This window comes from Hemicordylus capensis, chromosome 1 (assembly GCF_027244095.1).
Source record: "Hemicordylus capensis ecotype Gifberg chromosome 1, rHemCap1.1.pri, whole genome shotgun sequence".
NCBI lineage: Eukaryota > Metazoa > Chordata > Lepidosauria > Squamata > Cordylidae > Hemicordylus > Hemicordylus capensis.
This window is the reverse complement of record NC_069657.1, coordinates 408,173,728-408,192,720: the sequence shown is the minus strand read 5'-3', so window position 1 is coordinate 408,192,720 and position 18,993 is coordinate 408,173,728. Positions and strand designations below refer to the sequence as shown.

Below are 18,993 nucleotides of genomic sequence, written 5' to 3'. Positions count from 1 at the left end.
AATGCTGCAAGCAGTCTCCAGCAACCTGTTTGGTCTCTGGCCACAAATTTTTGACTCGCCACCTTATGAGGCAAGGCTACCACACCTGGGACTTTTTTGTTTAGAAAAAATGATGACTGAGGGGAGACATGATAGAGGTATATAAAATAGTGCATGGTGTGGAGAAAATTGATAAAGAATTTTTTTCTCCCTCTTACATAACACTAGAACCAGGGATCATCCCATGAAACTGCCAAGAAGTTTAGTGCCAACAAAAAGTACTTTTTCATACAACAGATAATTAACCTATGGAATTCTCTGCCACAAGATGTGGTGACAGTTTTTAAAGAGGCATTTAGATAAATTCATGGAGCACAGGTCTATCAATGGCTACTAGTCTGAGGGCTATAGGCCACCTCTAGCCTCACAATCTCAGTGCCTCTAAATACCAGTTGCAGGGGGAGCATCAGCAGGAGTGACCATCTGGGAACACCACCATCCTTTATTTGTGGGCTTCCCAGAAGATTCTGGTGGGCCACTGTGTGAAACAGGATGTCGGATTAGATGGACCTTGGGCCTGATCTAGCCAGGCTGTTCTTATTCTGCCCCTCCCTCTCCATCAAAGAGTACTGTGGGGACCAGTAATATCATTACTGGTCCCCCCAGTACTGATCTTTGGAGGATCTCTGAGCACTCCTGAGGCCTAGTGTGGCTGTGAGGGAAAGTCCCCTTGCTAGTTTTGGAGCTGGGTGGGGGCTTGTCCTCCTTGTGCTGAGCCTTTGAGAGGCTCAGAAAGGAAATTGGAGAAAAGTGAGGACTCTTCCCTGACCTCACACTGAATCTTGGAAGAGGCTTGGAAAGCAGTTGAGTTGCTTTCTGAGCTTTCCTAAGTCAGTGCATGTTCTGGGAGAGACCGTATCCCCCTTTTTGCTTTGGAGAAAGATCTTTTCAGAATAAAGAGAGAGCGAGCACACACTGGTGAAAAACATACAAGTGAACACCTGCCACTGGTGGAAGGGAGCTGGCTTCTATAAGTGGGAAAATTAATATTTGAATTTCCTCATGATGAGAATCAACTTTAAGAAAATACCTCTGAAGAGGTGCACCAATTACCGTGGACAGGTGCTGACATTCTGCACAGTGTTAGAACTGCATAATAGGACTGTGCTGGAGGAAGACTCAGCATCACAGCTCCACCTGGTGTACTCAGCCCTCGGGGACACATTCCTGAAGTTAAAAAGTCCTTTTGGAGGGAAGAGAGAGCAGCAAAAAATGGCTCCATTTCCCTGTTTGGCAACATGCTTTCATGCAGCTCTGACATTGCGCAGAATGTCAGCCAATTCTTTTAAAGTGCAGAAAAGTAGATTTCAGGGAAGAGCTCCCTAACATAACACAGGTTTGTGGAATGACCGGCATCGGGTATATTTTGGCTATCCTGCAGCACAGTCTATGCATCTTTACTTGGAAGTGTCTCCTACTGAGTTCAGTGGGGCTTACTTCCCCTGGTGGCGCAGTGGTAAAACTGCCGCCCTGTAACCAGAAGGTTACAAGTTTGATCCTGACCAGGGGCTCAAGGTTGACTCAGCCTTCCATCCTTCCGAGGTCGGTAAAATGAGTACCCAGAATGTTGGGGGCAATATGCTAAAATCATTGTAAACCGCTTAGAGAGCTCTGGCTATAGAGCGGTATATAAATGTAAGTGCTATTGCTATTGCTATGTAAATGTGTGTAGGACTGCAACTTAGAGTAGACAAGGTGATCCAGCTGAGCAGTTACAGTTCTGCATTCAATGAGTACCTATTTGTTTTGGTGTCTGCCATGTTCTGAGGATGCCATGTTAATGAAATTCGTATTGCTCCTAATATCCTATGTTCTTGAGACTGACTTGTAGATTACTGCAGCCCTGCAGATATTAACGTAAAGACCTACCAAGGTATGAATTAAGTTTAGGATATGGTGATATCAATGAATTCAATGTTACTAAACTCTGTAAACCTATTCTCTGCAGTCTCTGCTCATTTGTCTCTGATTTCAGGTCAGATTTGTCGTGCTGATGGAGACAAATATATTTTTGTTGCTGGCTCGTCTTTTCCTTTCCCCCTTGCTGTTTTTTTCACCTGCCAGGTTCTTCATTCATTCCAAAGAGTTTGCAAAGGAGCTTCATGGCTCACTTTTGTTGTTCTCGACCCCATTTCACTCTGCTCTGTCAACAAAAACAACTGTTTGAGTTTTTTGTTTAGCAGATGGAATCTCAAAGGCTGCTGCTGAAATCGTGGGCTAAGGTTTTTTGTTGTTGCTTTAAAATATCTAAATAACTCTTCTCAGACAAGTTAAAGCCTCATGAGAAGGGATGTGCACAAAACCGGTTCGCCTGGTTCGGTTTGAATTTGAACCGGGTTCGAACCAGGAGGGGGTGGTTCGGTTTTGGTTTTGTTCGAACCACCCCCTGGTTCGGTTTGCGTTCGAACTGGTTTGAACCGGTTCGGACACCCATAAATTGGTAGGATGGTAGCTGGCACCCAGGGGTACCTGTCACCCAAACCCCAAAGCAATTGGACACTCGTACGATTTTTTATGAATTTTTGAAAATTATTTTTATTTTTTCCTCATAGGACATAATGGGACTCCAACCAGCCCATTATTCCTTATTGTGGAGCACCCATGGGTGCCAACAACCATGCAAACCCCAAAGCAATAAGACACCCCTATGGTTTTTTATGAATATTTGAAATATTTTTAATTATTTTTCTCATAGAGTATAATGGGACCTGAACCAGCCCATATCCCCTATTGTGGAGCACCTAGGGGCACAAAAGCAGGGTGGGTGGTAGACAGACAGGGGTGCCTACCACCCACAAAACCCCAAGGCAATTGGACACTCCTCTGATTATTGGTGAATTGTTAAAGTATTTTTGAATTCCTCATAGAGAATAATTAGGATTGCAGCAAATGTATAGCTTCACATCGGGGGGGGAAAGGGGTGTCGTAGAGTGGAGTGTGGTGGGTGGTAGTTCCTAGGGTGGGCAAGGAAGCTATCAGAATTATTTGAAAGGAATTGGGCAAAGGGATGATTTTTGAGTGATTTTTGAAGTTTATGCGTCTTTAAGGTTTTTTTCCATAAAGAAGCATGGAGGTGTCAACAAATGTATAGCTTCACGTCGGGGGCAAAGGGGTGGCCTAGAGCAGTGTGGGGTTGGTGGTAGTGCCAGGTAGGGGCAAGGAAGCTACCTGAATTTTTTCAAAGGATTTGGGCAGAGGGCTGATTTTTTGTGAATTGTTGAAGTTTACGCGTCTTTAAGGTTCTTCCTCATAAGGTATAATGGAGCTTTCAGCAGCCCCACAAGTGCACTTGGGGGGTGCTGGGGTGGCCCAGAGCGAGTGGTGGTGTAGTGCACATAGGGTGCCAACCACCCCCATGGGTTTCTAACCCATGGGGTACAGGGTTCTGTTGTTTCTGAGGTATTCTGAGTGTGGATTCTATGATAGCAAATGAGATTTTCAATGAGACACCATGAATCCACTCTAATTTGCTATCATAGAATCCACACTCCGATTACTTTGGGGTTTGGGTGACAGGTACCCCTGGGTGCCATCTACCATCCTACCAATTTTTGGGTGTCCGAACCGGTTCAAACCGGTTCGAATCGAACCACCCCCTGGTTCGGTTCAAATTCGAACCTGCAGCTCGAACCTGATGGCTGGTTCGGTTCAAATTCGAACTTCCGAACCACCCTGGTTCAAATTTGAACCGGTTCGCACATCCCTACTCATGAGCTAGTTTTCAAAGGAAGAAGAGCCACTCCAGCTGCACAACCCGCTATGACATTCATAGTTTGCATATTTGTAGCATTGAAGCTTCCTTCTACTAATTTCCAGATCAGACCTTGACTATTAGAAAGCTGAATCCTGAACCTTTCCCTGCTCACTTGCCTCTTATTTGTGTCCTAGGCACACTAATGCTCACTCTACTTTGAGTCTCATGTTAGGATTTAATATCCTGATTGATCTTTGGTCCAATCCAGAAGTATCATTTTGTGACCAGTCTTTCTTTGAGGTCTTCAGCAGTGGTGGGGCATTAGACTGCCAAAGATGCTAGTATTACCATGAACACACAAATTAAGTGGGTTACACCACAGTCTTTTCTCTTGTTCTCCAGCAATGCACAGGAATGGTTTTCCATCTGTGAGAGTGGCCTCCTTAGGCAAGTACAGGTAACTGACAGAGGCCCATGTTCCTGGCCACTTCCACAACATGTCTTTATTGAGCTAGAGTTGGGAGTGCTATTGCTTCCGAGTGTTGATTATGTCAGTGCTTGGGACCACTGACCCAATCATATATTTCTTTGGTCTTAAAGGATATTGGGGATCCATGAAAACCTGTTCCTTCCCTTTGCTTTTGATTGCCTCCTCTCTAAATTGGGAGTTTACAAGATGAATGTTTGTCTACATTCAGCCAGGCTTGGACAGTTTTCTTCACTTAGGAAGGCCTACTGTGTCAAAGTATGAGCAACCTGTGATGCACGTTTTGATGTTTTTCAAACTTGGAAGTGGCACCACAGTCTCCATATTCTGACCTTTGGGTTCTGTTTAGCAAGATTATCTTAAAATGTAATTACATGTTTAATATTATGGTCCTTTCTATGTGTCATGTGAAACCATGAATTTGATTCACATGCTCCCTCTTATCCTTGTATGTGTATGTTCGTGTTCTCGGTCTGTCTCTCTCTCTCTCTCTCTCTCTCTCTCTCTCTCTCTCTCTCTCAACACATTTGTGTATTGCCTGCTTCTGGCAAACCATAATTTGCCACTTATGTCTCAGTCTACAAACTATGCTTTGTGCTTGCTCTCCAAACCAGAATTGAAAACTGCTTCAGCTGTGTGTTCCTGTTCTTGTTTGGAGAGAAAGAGCACATAGTTTGGCACTAGCAGCAAGCTATGCCTTTTCATACACTTGAGAACTGCACAAGTAGAAGGAGCAGTGTACCCAGGGTTGTACTAATCATGTTGTCTAAAAATTGTAGAATATTGTGTGAATAAAAGCCTATTTCTACTATACTGGGTGAGATTCTGTCTCTACCAAGCAAGCAAAGTAAAAATAACTTCACTGCTCACCACTGACCTTCAGGGCTATTAGTTTTTCTGGCGGGAGAGTAATAATTGGAATACGTATGGGCCAGGATGGGTGTAAGGACAGTATTTCCAGGAATATGGAATGAAATCCAGTCTCCAGACGCCCTCTTCTGTCGGGAGAGACTTGGGCTTCAAAGTCAGTTTTATGAAGTAATGAATAAAGTGTATTGCAGCAGTACCTGTTGAGAGCCCCTGTTTGGTTCTGCAGCACTGAAACAAAACATGAGATCCTCTTGTCACAAAATGTGCAGGACTGGAAGACACTTGTGTGTGTTGTTTGAGTCTTGCGTAAAAACATAAGTGTTTCATGGGAATTAACCTACAGAATGCACAGTTGCGCGTGAGTACGTGCCCTCACATTAGCATCTCACTACAGGCAAACCTCATTACTCGTGGGGGTTCCGTTCTTCGCCTACTACCGCAAGTAACGAGGCATAATGCCTATGGGAAATGGAGGGTTAGGTTCAGAACTCAAAAGAAAATTAGCCACAAAATGGCTCCTGCATACAAAATGGTGGCCAGAAGTGATCTCCGCTGTTGGGGGGCAGGGCTGGGGAGAGCAAGCTTTCCCCCATAGCTGCTATGTACTCATGAATGAAAGTGCCTACACTCTCTTCTCTCTTCCCTTCACCTGCCCTGCATTGCAAACAGCAGTATAAGTAGGTGAGATGAAGAAAAGGGTGAATGAAACCCTGCTCTTCCATACAGCTTTCCTAAAAAAAGTGGGCTTCCTTGAAGCACCCGCCCCGCTCCACGGCTGCATTTAGTTGAAGTCTTGAAGATCAGTAGCGGATCTCTCTGTGTAATACTTATTTTGGTTGAAATTAGGATTGGGCAACCCTTGTATATGTTGCTGAGAAATGTGACAGGACGTGCCACTCGTCTTCTTTTGCTGATATACTTATCCGTATGTTTACTGTCTAATAAAAGGTTTTAGACCAGCTTAATCATTAACTTTTTCCTTAATGCTGTATGTGCTTGAGGGTCATGTATGAGTAGAAATGGCAAAGGGAGGAAATACTGCAAGGATTTGATGAGAGCTTGTTTAGCTGCAAGTTAACTATGATTACCATAGTTCATTAGATTGTGAACAAGCGGATAAACCTGCACATATTCTCCATCTTTCCGCCTCCCGTCATGCACTCAGCTAAACATAAAGCTTCTTGGTTTATGAAACCACAGTTCCTTGTGATGCCTGAACCAGGAAACCAGTGGTTTAAATAATGCTGACAAAGATTGTTGGGCATCACTTGCATTGGGTAGTGCTTCTGGATTGTTTCTACAAATGCAGAAAGTATGTTTGCTGGCGAGTTGGTCATCAACCCTGATAATCTAGTGGTTTGTTATTGTGCTGTGTGTATAATCAGTTAGGAGGACCCCCCCCCCCAATTCCCAGAAGCTGCCTGCATTAATTTAGGTGGGAGCCTGTATAAAACTCAGATAAGATTCAAATTCCTAACTACCAATTTTGGATGCATTAGATTAATGTCTTGTTGCATTTGTTACCTTTTTTGTCCTGGTACTAATTATGTATTTTGCATATATGAGTGGTTTGCCTTGCAAGCATAGTTACCTTTCACCAGAAATGCTCAAAGCAATATCCAGCTATTTAAAATACGTTCATTAAAAACACATAAAGTGCACACCCCTTTGAAATTCTGTTGCCTTTTCAAGAATGCTAGACTTCTGCTCCATTCAGACTTATCAGCAGTGATGTGAGAGCTTCTTCTCCAGCTGCTCTGGGATCATTTGGATATAGAAGCCATGTGGGCAGGGCTGGCTGTATGGTTTCTTCCCTACCCACATGTTGCCATCTGTCCTGGCTGGCCAATGAACTTGCTATTAGCCCACACATGTGGTTTCCTGTCTCCAAATGATTCTGAAGCAGCATGGGAAGAAGGAACTACTGAGATGTGAATTGGGCTTCTTGTTCAGTTTGACTTCTAATCATCAGTTTGTTCCTAGCATGCTTAGCTTGAAATTCTCTTAACCTTCTTCCAACTGGGCTGAGGTAGTAACACTCGCAACTCTTACCCCTTTTCTTTTGAAATTCAGTAGTTCACTAAGTTCATCCCGACTTCTTAAGCCAGGGCATTACAACTTTGGCCCACCTGCAGATGTTGGACTACAACTCCCATAATCCCTTACTATTGGTCACGATGGCTGGGTATAATTGGAAACAGCTGGAGGGCCCAAGTTGGGCTTCCTGGTCTTAAGCCATTAGTATCTGAGAACTCTGTCCAGTTGTTTCAGTGTTTGATGTTATGAAATAATATAACCCAACTCATTTAAATCATCCCTTCAGATGCTTTTTACGCTTACTTAACTTTTCCCCTTTTTAAATGTTAATTTTGATAAGTACTCCACCGTGATCCATGTCTCCACCGTGTAAAAAAATATTTGTGAGCAGAGTGGTGATGTGGCTGATAGTGGAATCAATGCAGCATTTAAAACTTATTTACTTTGACTGCCTGTCCTCAGGAAAGAAGGCTGTTACGGATTCCAGCCCCTTCTTGTCAGAGGCCAATGCAGAAAGGATAGTGAGAACTCTGTGCAAGGTTCGAGGAGCTGCGCTGAAGCTGGGACAGATGCTGAGTATTCAAGGTAAGCACAAATAGGCTTAAAAAAAATTTTTTTTAAAGGTTTTCCTTCTCTTTTGTGGTGTAGTGTGTTCCTTTTCCACAATGAGAAGAGGATTTGGAAGAGCCAGGAAGCAGCATGGGTAGTAAGTACTGGATATCAATACCCATTAATAGGCCATGACATGTAGTTGTAAAAAAAAAAGTTGTATATAGTGAAAGCACATGTTGAAGAAAAGGTGGAGTTTATCTTGGACTTTAATAATGTAAAACTAGCAACTGTAATAATTTAAGAAATCCCCATGTTGCTAGTGCTGGTTTTTGCTTGATGCCATTTGGTCAACCCTTAGGTGGAGGCAAAATCTGCCCTGTTCTCTTGGTCTTTTCATAGTATATGACAGGGGGTGGGTGACATGTGGCTCCCCAGATCTTGCTGAAGTACAACTCCCCTCACCTCAGCCACAACTTATCACAGCTGGGGATGCTGGGAATTGTCATTCAGCAATATCTGGAGAGCCACACCTGGTACATGTTGTGAGGAGAAACTGAAGCATGTAGTGCACCGCTCTAGGCTCCTTGGAGGAAGAGCAGGATAGAAATGTAAAAATAAATAAATAAATAAATAAAAACATGAGCTGTTTTAATGGCCTATCTGCTCGGTTTAATGGATTATCTGTTTATCTTCAGTTCTCCTGATTTACCTTGCTTATTAAAATTGTGTGTATTGTAAGTCATCTTGAGGTTGTATTTATAGCAAAAGCTGGGGTAGAAATAGTATGTATAAATAAAGTAGAATTGGCACTTTCGTTATTTTCTTCCTGATCCAACTTAGGAATGTAGGAGTTGTAGTGATGCACCAAAATGGCCTTCCATAAAGTTCAAGATCCAGCTGTAAAGGGCATATGGCCACTGATTTCTGCTGGGACTAACTGATCAGTTGCTTGTGGTTCCTGTGGTTAGAAGGAAAGCCAGACTCCTTGCTGGCTTTGGAAACCAGCCGGAGGGAAGAAAGAGTCTTTTATTTTGCATTTCCCATTTCATCAGGTCTGGCGCAAGGAAGAGGGAGTGGACTGGTGGTGTGAGGTCTGTTGGGCATAGGAGAGTTTAACAGCATGATCCCAGGCATGTTTACTTGGGAGTAAGCCCTTCTGCATCCAGTAGTAGGGTTTACTAACTACTTAGGATTGCTGCCTTGGGTGCAAATCTATAGCCCATTTCACATGTCATGTTCAACACTTGTGTTCCGCACTGACTGATGTCCAGTTGCAGGGGAGTAACAGCAGGAGAGAGGTCCTCGGCTCCTGCCTGTGAGCTTCCCAGCGGCATCTGGTGGACCACTGTGTGACACAGGATGCTGGACTAGATGGGCCTTGGGCCTGATCCAGCAGGGCTGTTCTTATGTTCTTAACACTTGTGCAAGGAGCATTTAATGTATGCTATTCAAATGTTACATTGAACACAGGTACAGCAGTATGCTACCTGCATTTGAGGGACCTATATCCTTGTTCACTTTTAAAATGAGCGCAGGTAGTCATTTACACACAAACGTACCTGTGTATAGATTATCTGTAGACTTGTACAACATAATGTCTTCTGTTTTCAGCCTGACTGATTAACTAGTGGCAAAATTTATGCAGTTGCATGAATATAGTCCTAATTGTGTAATTTATAGTGAGTAACGTGATTGGAGATTGTAACATGTTACTTTCTATAGGCAACGTTATTTAGAGTTTAGGAAATGCTAAGACAAGGGAAGAGGAATAATCTGATAGTCTGGCCCTTCTTTTGGAGCTCACCAGATTCTAGAGACTGCTTGCACATCTAGTCTAAACTCCTGAGCCTTGTTCTCTAAAGCAGAAGCTTCTGTTGAGATGCAGGGAGTAAGAGCATCCCTTATAGTTCCCTTGTTAGGTTTGCCTACCTGGGAGAGAGGAAACAGCTGCTGCGTCTCAGCCCCAGTCTGTGGCTGCCTTCTTAAGTAGGAGGCACTGTGTCAGTCTGCAAATGAGACATGAGTGCGGGGTGTGTCTATGGATTAAAGTGTGGATTTCTTGTTGATTCTCTGAACTGCTTTCCCAATTGAGGCCAATGATCAAATTAAGATGACAGTATAGTACATCGTGCAAGAGGAAATGCATTCTTGGTACCAACATGATGAGCCACCAGCTTATCTGGTAGCTACTCGGGATGGGCCTTCTCCATTGCTGCCCCAAGGCTTTGGAACACACTTCCTGCTGAAATAAGAGCCTCCCCATCTCTTACAACTTTTAAAATGGCAGTCAAGACTAATTTGTTCACCCAGGCTTTTAATCAGACACTGTTTTTAATTGTGTTTTGTGTTTCTTAATTTTAATTGTTGAAATGTTTTAATCTTTTACTAGCTGACCCCGCACAGAGCATCTGTGCGGCGCTTTGGGCCTGCTGTTTCTCCCTCCCTCTTCCTCCTGCCCCAGTCTCTCCTCTCTTCCCCTTCCCTCCGGTCCCATGCTCTCCAGCCCTCCTCCCCTCCCATTCCTCCTCCCACAAAGAGCTGTGGCAGGCAGCCAAGAAGGGCCCCACCGCCGCCGTTTTCTCTCCCTCCCGTCTGCCCCTTGCCCACTGCTGCCTTTCTCTCCCTCTTCTCCGCCCGATGGCCAGCCACCGCCGGCACTTTCTTCCCCCTCTCCTCCTCAGTCCTCACTTCGGAACTCTCACAGCGTGTCGCGAGAGTTCTAGGGATGTGCATGGAACCACAAAAGCGTGGTCTGGCACTGGGGGGAGTGTCTCTTTAAGGGGGGTGGTAGTACTCCCCCCCCCGCCGCTCTTCCCCCTCTGGCGCTGGTGCCTTTAAAAATCTTCTTGGGGCAGCAGAGTTCCTCCCTGCCCCCGTCGTCGTCCTTTAAGCCTGCAACGGAGTACAGCTAGCGGCGTGCATGCGCCCTGTACGGTGCGTGCTCGTCTCCGCCGCTGGCGCGCTCGTCTGTGCCACTGGCGCGCGCGCCGCACAGGGCACATGTGCGCCGCTAGCTGAACTCTGTCGCAGGTTTAAAGGACGACGACGGGGGCAGGGGTGGCAGGGAGGAACTCTGCCGCCCAAGAAGATTTTTAAAGGCACCAGCGCCGGAGGGGGAAGAGCGGCGGGGGGGGAGTACCACCACTCCCCCCTTAAAGAGACACTCCCCCGCCCTTCCAAACCGCCGGACTTCCGAACCGGTCCGGAGGGCTTTTAAATAGTGCCCGAACCGAACCATGCACACTACTAGAGAGTTCCACCACCAAATCCTGGGCACACATGTCCCAAGAGAATTAAATATATAGAAGATTGGCTGTTTTTATTGTTTTGTAAACCATGCAGAGAACTTGCATTTTGGGCAGTATAGAAATGTATTACATAAATAAAATAAAAATAACTGTGGGCATAGATGATCTGGGAGCGAAGTAGTTAAAATCAAATTCATGATGACTACAAGATCAAGAGTAATTCATTCCACAAGAGCAACCATGCCAATAATGTGGTTTCTCCTGTGCTTAACAATCCCCCCCACCCGCTTCCCACTAATACTATAGCATTACCAGGACTGCAGGAGACCATTAAAGAAATAAACAGAATGAATGCCAATGCAATACTAACAAACCTGGTGGGGAGGTTCATTCCATTCCTCGTTTACACTTTGCTACCCTTGTCGGGGAAACACTTTTGTCTTTTTAAAAAGCACCCAGAAGATGGGCTGTCCCAAGCAGAATCTGTTGAGTAGTTTGTGCTGTTGACAGAGAGGATGATGTAATTTGGAGGGCTGCCATCCGCGTGCGGTTGCCCCACCCCAAAACTCTCAAGCCCCTTTTTGTGGTCAGTTTCTTGCCCAACCAAGCCAACTGTGGGGAAAGAACCAGCAGGAGGGATGAACAGCTTCCCCTTAACTATCACTTCTTATTTCAGGGGTGGATTTTAATAGCTGGTATCTCATAAAGATGTGGAGGGAATCTTTGAGCTTTCAGAGTGAGCACTGGTCTTTGGACGTGCTCCCCTCTTTTTGTCTCTACTATCTGACTGTGATGTCTCTCCTGAATTCAACTGCATGCAGCACTCCTCAGAGGCAGCGGTAGGAGGTCTGTCATCGAAGAAGACATAGAACACATGGGGCCTAGGAAGTCCTGCTGCTACTCTTCTACAACTATAAAGTTGTAGGTTTGATAATGTTGGTATAGTGCATAATGTGATCCAACCACTGCTGTTGGTTCTTGTCCTATTTTAGGAGAGATTTTCTCAGGAGGACAGTTGCTCCCCCTCTTCTTTCTGAAAGGGTTTTCAATTATTCTTTCAACAGATTTCCTTCTTGCTCGCAAATCTTTCACTTAAATTTCATGTCTCGGGACTACACGTGCCCAATTTCTTCAGCCTTTTTATAGGATTAGTCTTTTAAGACGCTTTTTATTATTTCTGTAACTCCCCTTTGAATCCTTCCCACCTTTAAAAAACCATGCTATGGTTTTGGGAACTGCAGTGTGCTGGATTTTGTAGGAAAAGTAACTATGGTATATGGTTCCTTCTAATCTAAGTGAGACAAATGAGAAGTTTGGGAATAATTATATTTATTATTTGTTCTCTTCTGGTACTTTCTCCTTAGCTTTTATCTCTCCTGATCCCCCCCCCTTCCTTCCAGATATGCAAAGCCCTGCATTCTGTTTGCAAAGCCCTGCATTCTGTTTAGTGGCCAGTGCCACTAGTTAAATTCCTGTGACTGTACATGCTTTGCAACTGTTTCTCCTTGCCTTCTAAAAATGGTTTCCAAGCAGCTTCCAGGCAGACATTTGGAATTCTAAATAAATAATCTACACCCTAATATGCTGCTTTGTGCAACAGGGAGGTGGGTATTAGTTCTGGATTGAACCATTTGGACCTTTATCACAAATGGCACTTCTTTGGTGTTGCTTTGAAAGCAAGAAGTTCTCCCAGAGTTCTTTAAAAGCCCTAAAGGACTGCCACATAAATTGGGAGTTAAGTTAGTTCACCGGCATGTTAGTAAGCAAAGCAGATAAGCGCTGGAAGAGCAATACCAGATTGCAGCTGTTGCAAGTGTTTATGCTCTGACACCGTGAAAGTGGAGGAGCCTGGAGAATTGAAATGTAGATATACTCCCCTTTGGTGGTAGCTGTCCACTTGACCCTTTGTACTGTGACTTGGAGGGGACAGGGATGAAATGGATGAAATTTCAGCATGACACCTCTTTGGGAATTCCAGACTTGTTCCTCTGCTTATAGAATCTGAACACTTAGAATTGGGAATATTGTCTGGTCTGTTTGCATTTTGTCATGTACCTGGAGAAAAGGATACTGAGCACAGAATCCAGCATCCTGAATATCTCATCTTTAGCTAAATTTCTTTTTGAGTCTTCTAAGCTGCAAAGATGAACTTGAAAGTTTGTGCTGGAGATGTCTCAGAAGCAAGTTGTCTTTGCCACGATTAGCTGAACCATAATGCATATAATTTGCATATGATTTTATACAAGTCATACCATCCAATTCCTCTAGTTAAGAAATAATAATTAAAAATATTAATAAAAAGTTAGGCTTCCTTAGTACAGAATTCTGATTTTGAAAAACAAAGTAAACCCAAACCATAGAGTGTCTGTAGTTTTCCTACTATTTCTGACCAGAAAGAAAGAACTGGGAAGTACATGGCTGGCAAATTGGAATGCTTGGATGTGCCTTTTGTACCGGAGAATGACAACAGAGGTTGGAGATAAGGCTTTGTATGAGGGTGACAGATAAGTATCCTGCTGAATGGTGGGTTTGAGACTGTACCTCTGATGGGCTTGTTCTTTTTCTCCTGCAGATGATGCCTTCATTAACCCTCACCTGCAGAAGATTTTTGAACGTGTCCGGCAGAGTGCTGACTTCATGCCTTTGAAGCAAATGATGGTGAGGAGAGTTTGGTTTTGCTATTGGAGAAAAGGAAGCCTGGGGATATAAAGTGAGCTAACGAGGGGAAAGGGGGACATCTTAATCTGCATAATGATTCCTTATTCAGGCTCTGCTTCTTTCTGGCAGAACAAAGTACTATCCTTGTTAGACTCTAGATATCTGTACTGTCCTCTTTACAAAGCTCTGTAATATATACATTGTTTATCAATGTGTTAACACTCTGAACTCTTCTCTATTGAAAAGTCACATATAAATATTCCTGATTGTGCAGCGGGGAAGTAACCTGCCTAGAGAGCAGGAGGCTGTTGATTCGAATTCCCGCTGGTGTGTTACCCAGAATACGGGGAACTCCTATATCGGGCAGCGATAAAGGAAGGTGCTGAAAGGCATCAGCTCATATTGTGCGGGAGATGGCAAGGGTAAACCCCTCTTGTATTTTACCAAGAAAACCACATGACTCTGTGTTCACCAGGAGTCTACACTGACTCGATGGCACAACCTTTCATTTTCCCCTTTAATATCATGGTGGAATTCTTAAAGCATAATGCTCTGCTTCAGATGGGTCATCTTTTGGCTACTGGTTTGAGGGCTATAGGCCACCTCCAGCCTCAGAGGCAAGAAGCCTCTATATACCTGTTGCAGGGGAGCAGCATCAGGCATGCCCTCACCACTTGCCTGTGGGCTTCTCAGAGGCATCTGGTGCGCCACTGCATGAAACAGAATGCTGGACTAGATAGGCCTTGGGCCTGATCCAGCAGGGCTGTTCTTGTGAGCTTTGCCATATTATGCCAGTCAGTGGCTGCTGGAATTTATTGATCTGAACAAGAAAACCCTGCAAATAGTTTATAGTCGGACTTGAGAAAACATCCCAGTCTCTGCTGAGCGAAGCAATTTCTACCTAGGAACATAACTGTACTGATTTGTGTTTTGTTGTGCTAATTCTTTCTCAAGAAAACTTTGAACAATGACCTTGGCCCAAACTGGCGTGATAAGCTTGATTTTTTTGAGGAGCGCCCCTTTGCTGCAGCTTCAATTGGACAGGTTCATCTGGCTCGCTTGAAAAATGGCACAGAAGTTGCCATGAAAATCCAGGTGGGTATATAGGTTGCTGTACACTTGGGTTTGAATGACTCACTATCCCATGTTTTTGGTTTTTTTGTGGTGCGGTGAGGGGGGACACTTCTTAGTATTGGAGTCAATACAAGTTTTTTAAAATCTCAATGAGATGGAGTAATTGCTTGAATTTAAGTTTTTAAAAAGTAGTTTCTAATAGAAGGGTATAACTAAACAGAGATGGTATCTAGGGCCAGGGGTAGGCAACTTTGGCTCTCTATCTGCTGAACTACAACTCCCATCATCCCCAACCAAAATGTATTGCAGATGGGAGTTGTAGCTCAACAGCTGGAGAGCCAAGGTTGTCCAACCCTGATTATTATTATTATTATTATTATTATTATTATTTATTCGATTTCTATACCGCCCTTCCAGAAATGGCTCAGGGCAGTTTACACAGAGAAATAACAAACAAATAAGATGGAACCCTGTCCCCAAAGGGCTCACAAGCTAAAAAGAAACATAAGATAGACACCAGCAACAGTCACTGGAGGTGATAGCTATGCTAAAGCAAAGGCCCCATATATCTCATATCTCTTTTTTAATTCAAAGCTTCTGGAGATTAAAGAAATCGATATTGAAAACTTAGCACTTTTTAATCTTTTTACCTTATTCTGCATCAGTGTAAAGTAGCTGTGGAACCTTCTGATTAGGCAGCTTTGACATTCCGTATCAGATCAAAGCTCTAGACTTTGAGATGACAGATGCATGATTCCATATGAGGAGAGACTCCAGTAGCTGATTCATATAACGGGTCATACCTATGCGGTATGAATGGCTCTCAAGTCACTGTTTGCTGATCAAGTTGCATGGTTGAATCAAATCTTTATTGCAGTCATTGGCCAGTACACATACAGGAAAAAACCAAAAACAAACCACCACCACCACATTAAATACAGCAGCCCAAGAAATTTAACATTTCCTCCAAATGCCTCCCCTTTAGGGGAGAGCTATAATCCTGAGGCCTCTCCCATGTTTCTATCATTCACACCAGACACTCATGTGTTTATCTAGTTTTGCGGGTAGCTTGTGAGGGGCATCCCCGTTGAAAGCAATTGTGCTATGGCCATTAGTATAATTACTGGTGGTTGGGCATATTCATTATCTCCATGAATTTCTTTCTTTTCTTTTTCATTCTTTCTTTTTACATTTATATCCCGCTCTTCCTCCAAGGAGCCTAGAGCGGTGTACTGCATACTTGAGTTTCTCTTTCACAACAACCATGTGAAGTAGATTAGACTGAGAGAGAAGTGACTGGCCCAGAGTCACCCAGCTAGTATCATGGCTGAATGTGGATTTGAACTCGGGTCTCCCCAGTCCTAGTCCAGCACTCTAACCACTACACCACGTTCTGCAGTGCTGTAGTGTAAATGGTTGGAAGACTTGCTAGGTTACTGCTTGACCTGACGTGTGTGTGTGTGTGTTTTTAAAATCAGGTTTGTTTAAAAGTGGTGGAAAGTTACTGTTGGTGTAGCTGTTTCTGTCAGTCTCTTATCCAGAGCACAGGTGTTAAGCTGTGAAAATTGGTTCCTGTTCCTTTTGGGGATGCTGCACTGGAGAAAGAGGAACTAAGCTTCTGATTCTGAGCCCAAGTTTTGAAATATGTCATCCCAGAATGTGTTGAGATGCTTACTTTTCACTTGTCTTTTTAATTCTGCTCCTCTCCCAGCCCAGTTTAAAGCATCAAATCACTCTGCATCTCTTCTGTAAATTACTGCATTTTGGAAAAGAGATGGCTCCGATTACAAGCAGAACTGGGCTGTTTTTCTAATCGTGTGGTTCTGTTCATAGTGGATTTCAGCACCATTAGGTTTTTCTCTTGTTTTCGTAAGGGTAGTGCACTTCTCAGAAATGGCACTCTGTTTTGGTTACAGGAAAATGTAGAGGTCTTAAGGGGACACAGGGGGTCAGTTCACAGAATGGTCTGAGGTTGGGTTCAGGAGGAGCTGTCTCCTCATCCATTTCCATTTTTTTCCTCCTGCAGTATCCTGGAGTAGCCCAGAGCATCAATAGCGATGTCAGCAATCTGATGACAGTCCTGAGTATGAGCAATGTTCTCCCAGAAGGTAAAGTCATTGGAAATTGTGGGAAGGGCGGCCTTCCTGGGAGGAGCAACATATGCTGGAATCTTGTTTGGGGCAGTATGATTTTCTTCTGTCTGTCTGCTCTGAGTTGCACCAGTTTTAAGTTGCTCCGGATGCCTGACTGTGTTTGGACACCCCTAACTTTATGTAACTTAGCGCGGGTAAGTTTTGATCAGTGGGAGAGCAGAATTTTCCTCAAAGAGGTCTCATCTCTGTAGTGCTGAAAAGAAACCTGGGCAATAGGTCTCCTTGTCTCAAAGTGGGGTGTCTGCAAGTATGGCAGGTTCCTCCTCATTAGCTGCATCTGCTAGGGATGTGCACGGAACCGCAGCAGGGAGGCTCGAAGGCGGGGGGGTCTCCCTTTAAGAGCGGGGGAGGGTGCACTTACCCCTCCCCCGATTCCCACCGCCAGTGTCCGTGTTTCCCATTGGGGCGGCAGCATATCTCCCTGCCGCCCCGTTGCCCTCGTCTTCTGGATATGACCAGAAGTTGCCAACACACCTGTGTGCGCTGGCATGTCAGCAACTTCCGGTCATATCCGGAAGACGAGGGTTATGGGGCAGCAAGGAGGTATGCTGTCGCCCTGATGGGCGTTAAGAAACACGGACGCCAGTGGGGGGAAAGTGGCGGGGGGGGGGGTAAGTGCACCCTCCCCCACTCTTAAAGGGAGACCCCCACTGCCTTCAAACTGGTGAAACCGCCGGTTCTTCAGATCTGTTCGGAGCCCCATAAAGGGCCTCTGAACCAGTTCTGTGCACATCCTCAGCATCTGCTGCAAGGCATTGTTTGAGGGTGACATTTGATGCTTTGAAAGGTCTGTCTGGGTTGTTTGATGTTTGACTCTTTCACAGGTATCACTTTTCATTCTGCAGTCAGAGGAACACAGGACCCTGTCTTACGCCGAGTTAGACCGTTGGTCCATCTAACTCGGAATTGTCTACCCTGACTGGTGATGGTTCTCCAAAGTTTCAGGCAAGAATCTTTCCCAGCCCTACCAGGAGACGCCAGAGATTGAACTTGGGACCTTCTGCATGCCAGCAGATGCTCTTCCACTGAGCTACAGCCCCACCCCCCTAAGGAGAATATCTTACAGTAGACAGTGCTCACATGTAGTCATCCATCCAGATGCAAATCCAGGTGGACTCCGCTTAGCAAAGGGGGCAACTTATGCTTGCTACCGCAAGATTGGCTCTCACATCAGTTATGTGATGAAGCCCAACAGTGGACACATGAACTTGCTCTTCAACTTGCCCACTCAGCTGTATTGTAGCTTGGTCATGAGGAGAACATCATGTATTGGATCTGGAATGGAAGCACTGTCGGGCTTCCAGCTCTTCCTGTTGAAACTCCTGATTTGAAAATTTACAAGCAACACTCTTCAACCCTGTTGCTAGAGAAGATGTGGAATCAGAATAGGTCAACAGGAGAGCAGAGGAGAGCTGGTCTTGTGGTAGCAAGCATGACTTGTCCCCTTAGCTAAGCAGGGTGCACCCTGGTTGCGTTTGAATGGCAGACTAGAAGTGTGAGCATATTCCCCTCGGGATGGAAGGGCAGAAGGTCCCAAGTTCCCTCCCTGGCAGCATCTCCAAGATAGGGCTGAGAGAGATTCCTGCCTGCAACCTTGGAGAAGCCGCTGCCAGTCTGTGTAGACGATACTGAGCTAGATAGACGAATGCTCTGACTCAGTATATGGCAGCTTCCTATGTTCCTACTGCCCAACAACCTGTTGCCAACTCTTATTAGTGTCAAAACTGTCCGTGTTGTTTGGTGCATCTGAGAAAATAACTAGATAGGCATATCCATGGAAGAGCCCAACATTCACGCTCTGATCTTATGGCTGGTTGTTAGTGCTAGATAAAAGAGAGTTCTGTCTGCTGAGTAACGTATTAGTTTGACACTCCTTTACAAATATGACAGATATACTGCTTTTCAACTAAAGTTTTCAAAGCGGTTTACATAGATATAAATAAATATCACCTTTGTTGGTGATCAGTGGATTTGTCCAGAAGAGAGCAGAGGCTGATAGAACTACTGCTTTTCTTGGACTAGAAGAGCGAGTACAGGTGGTAGCCAGCATGCTAAGCAGGGTCTACCCTGGTTTGCATTTGAATGGGAGACCACATATGAGCACTGTAAGATATTCCCCTTGGGGGATGGAGCTGCTCTGGAAAGAGCACCTGCTGAGAAAGACTCCTGACTGTAACCCTG

The 18,993-nt window shown here is 44.6% G+C and overlaps 1 protein-coding gene across 2 annotated transcripts in view; it reads left to right on the top strand.

Moving 5' to 3' along the window:
- COQ8A (coenzyme Q8A) overlaps positions 1–18,993 on the top strand; it is an 87,601-nt gene that overhangs the window by 54,407 nt on the left and 14,201 nt on the right. For both annotated transcript variants that reach the window (XM_053307063.1, XM_053307055.1), the window contains exons 6-9: positions 7,590–7,712; positions 13,500–13,585; positions 14,540–14,680; positions 16,686–16,767. In XM_053307063.1, the coding sequence (XP_053163038.1) occupies positions 7,590–7,712; positions 13,500–13,585; positions 14,540–14,680; positions 16,686–16,767 (432 nt within the window). The remainder of the gene's footprint in view (positions 1–7,589; positions 7,713–13,499; positions 13,586–14,539; positions 14,681–16,685; positions 16,768–18,993) is intronic.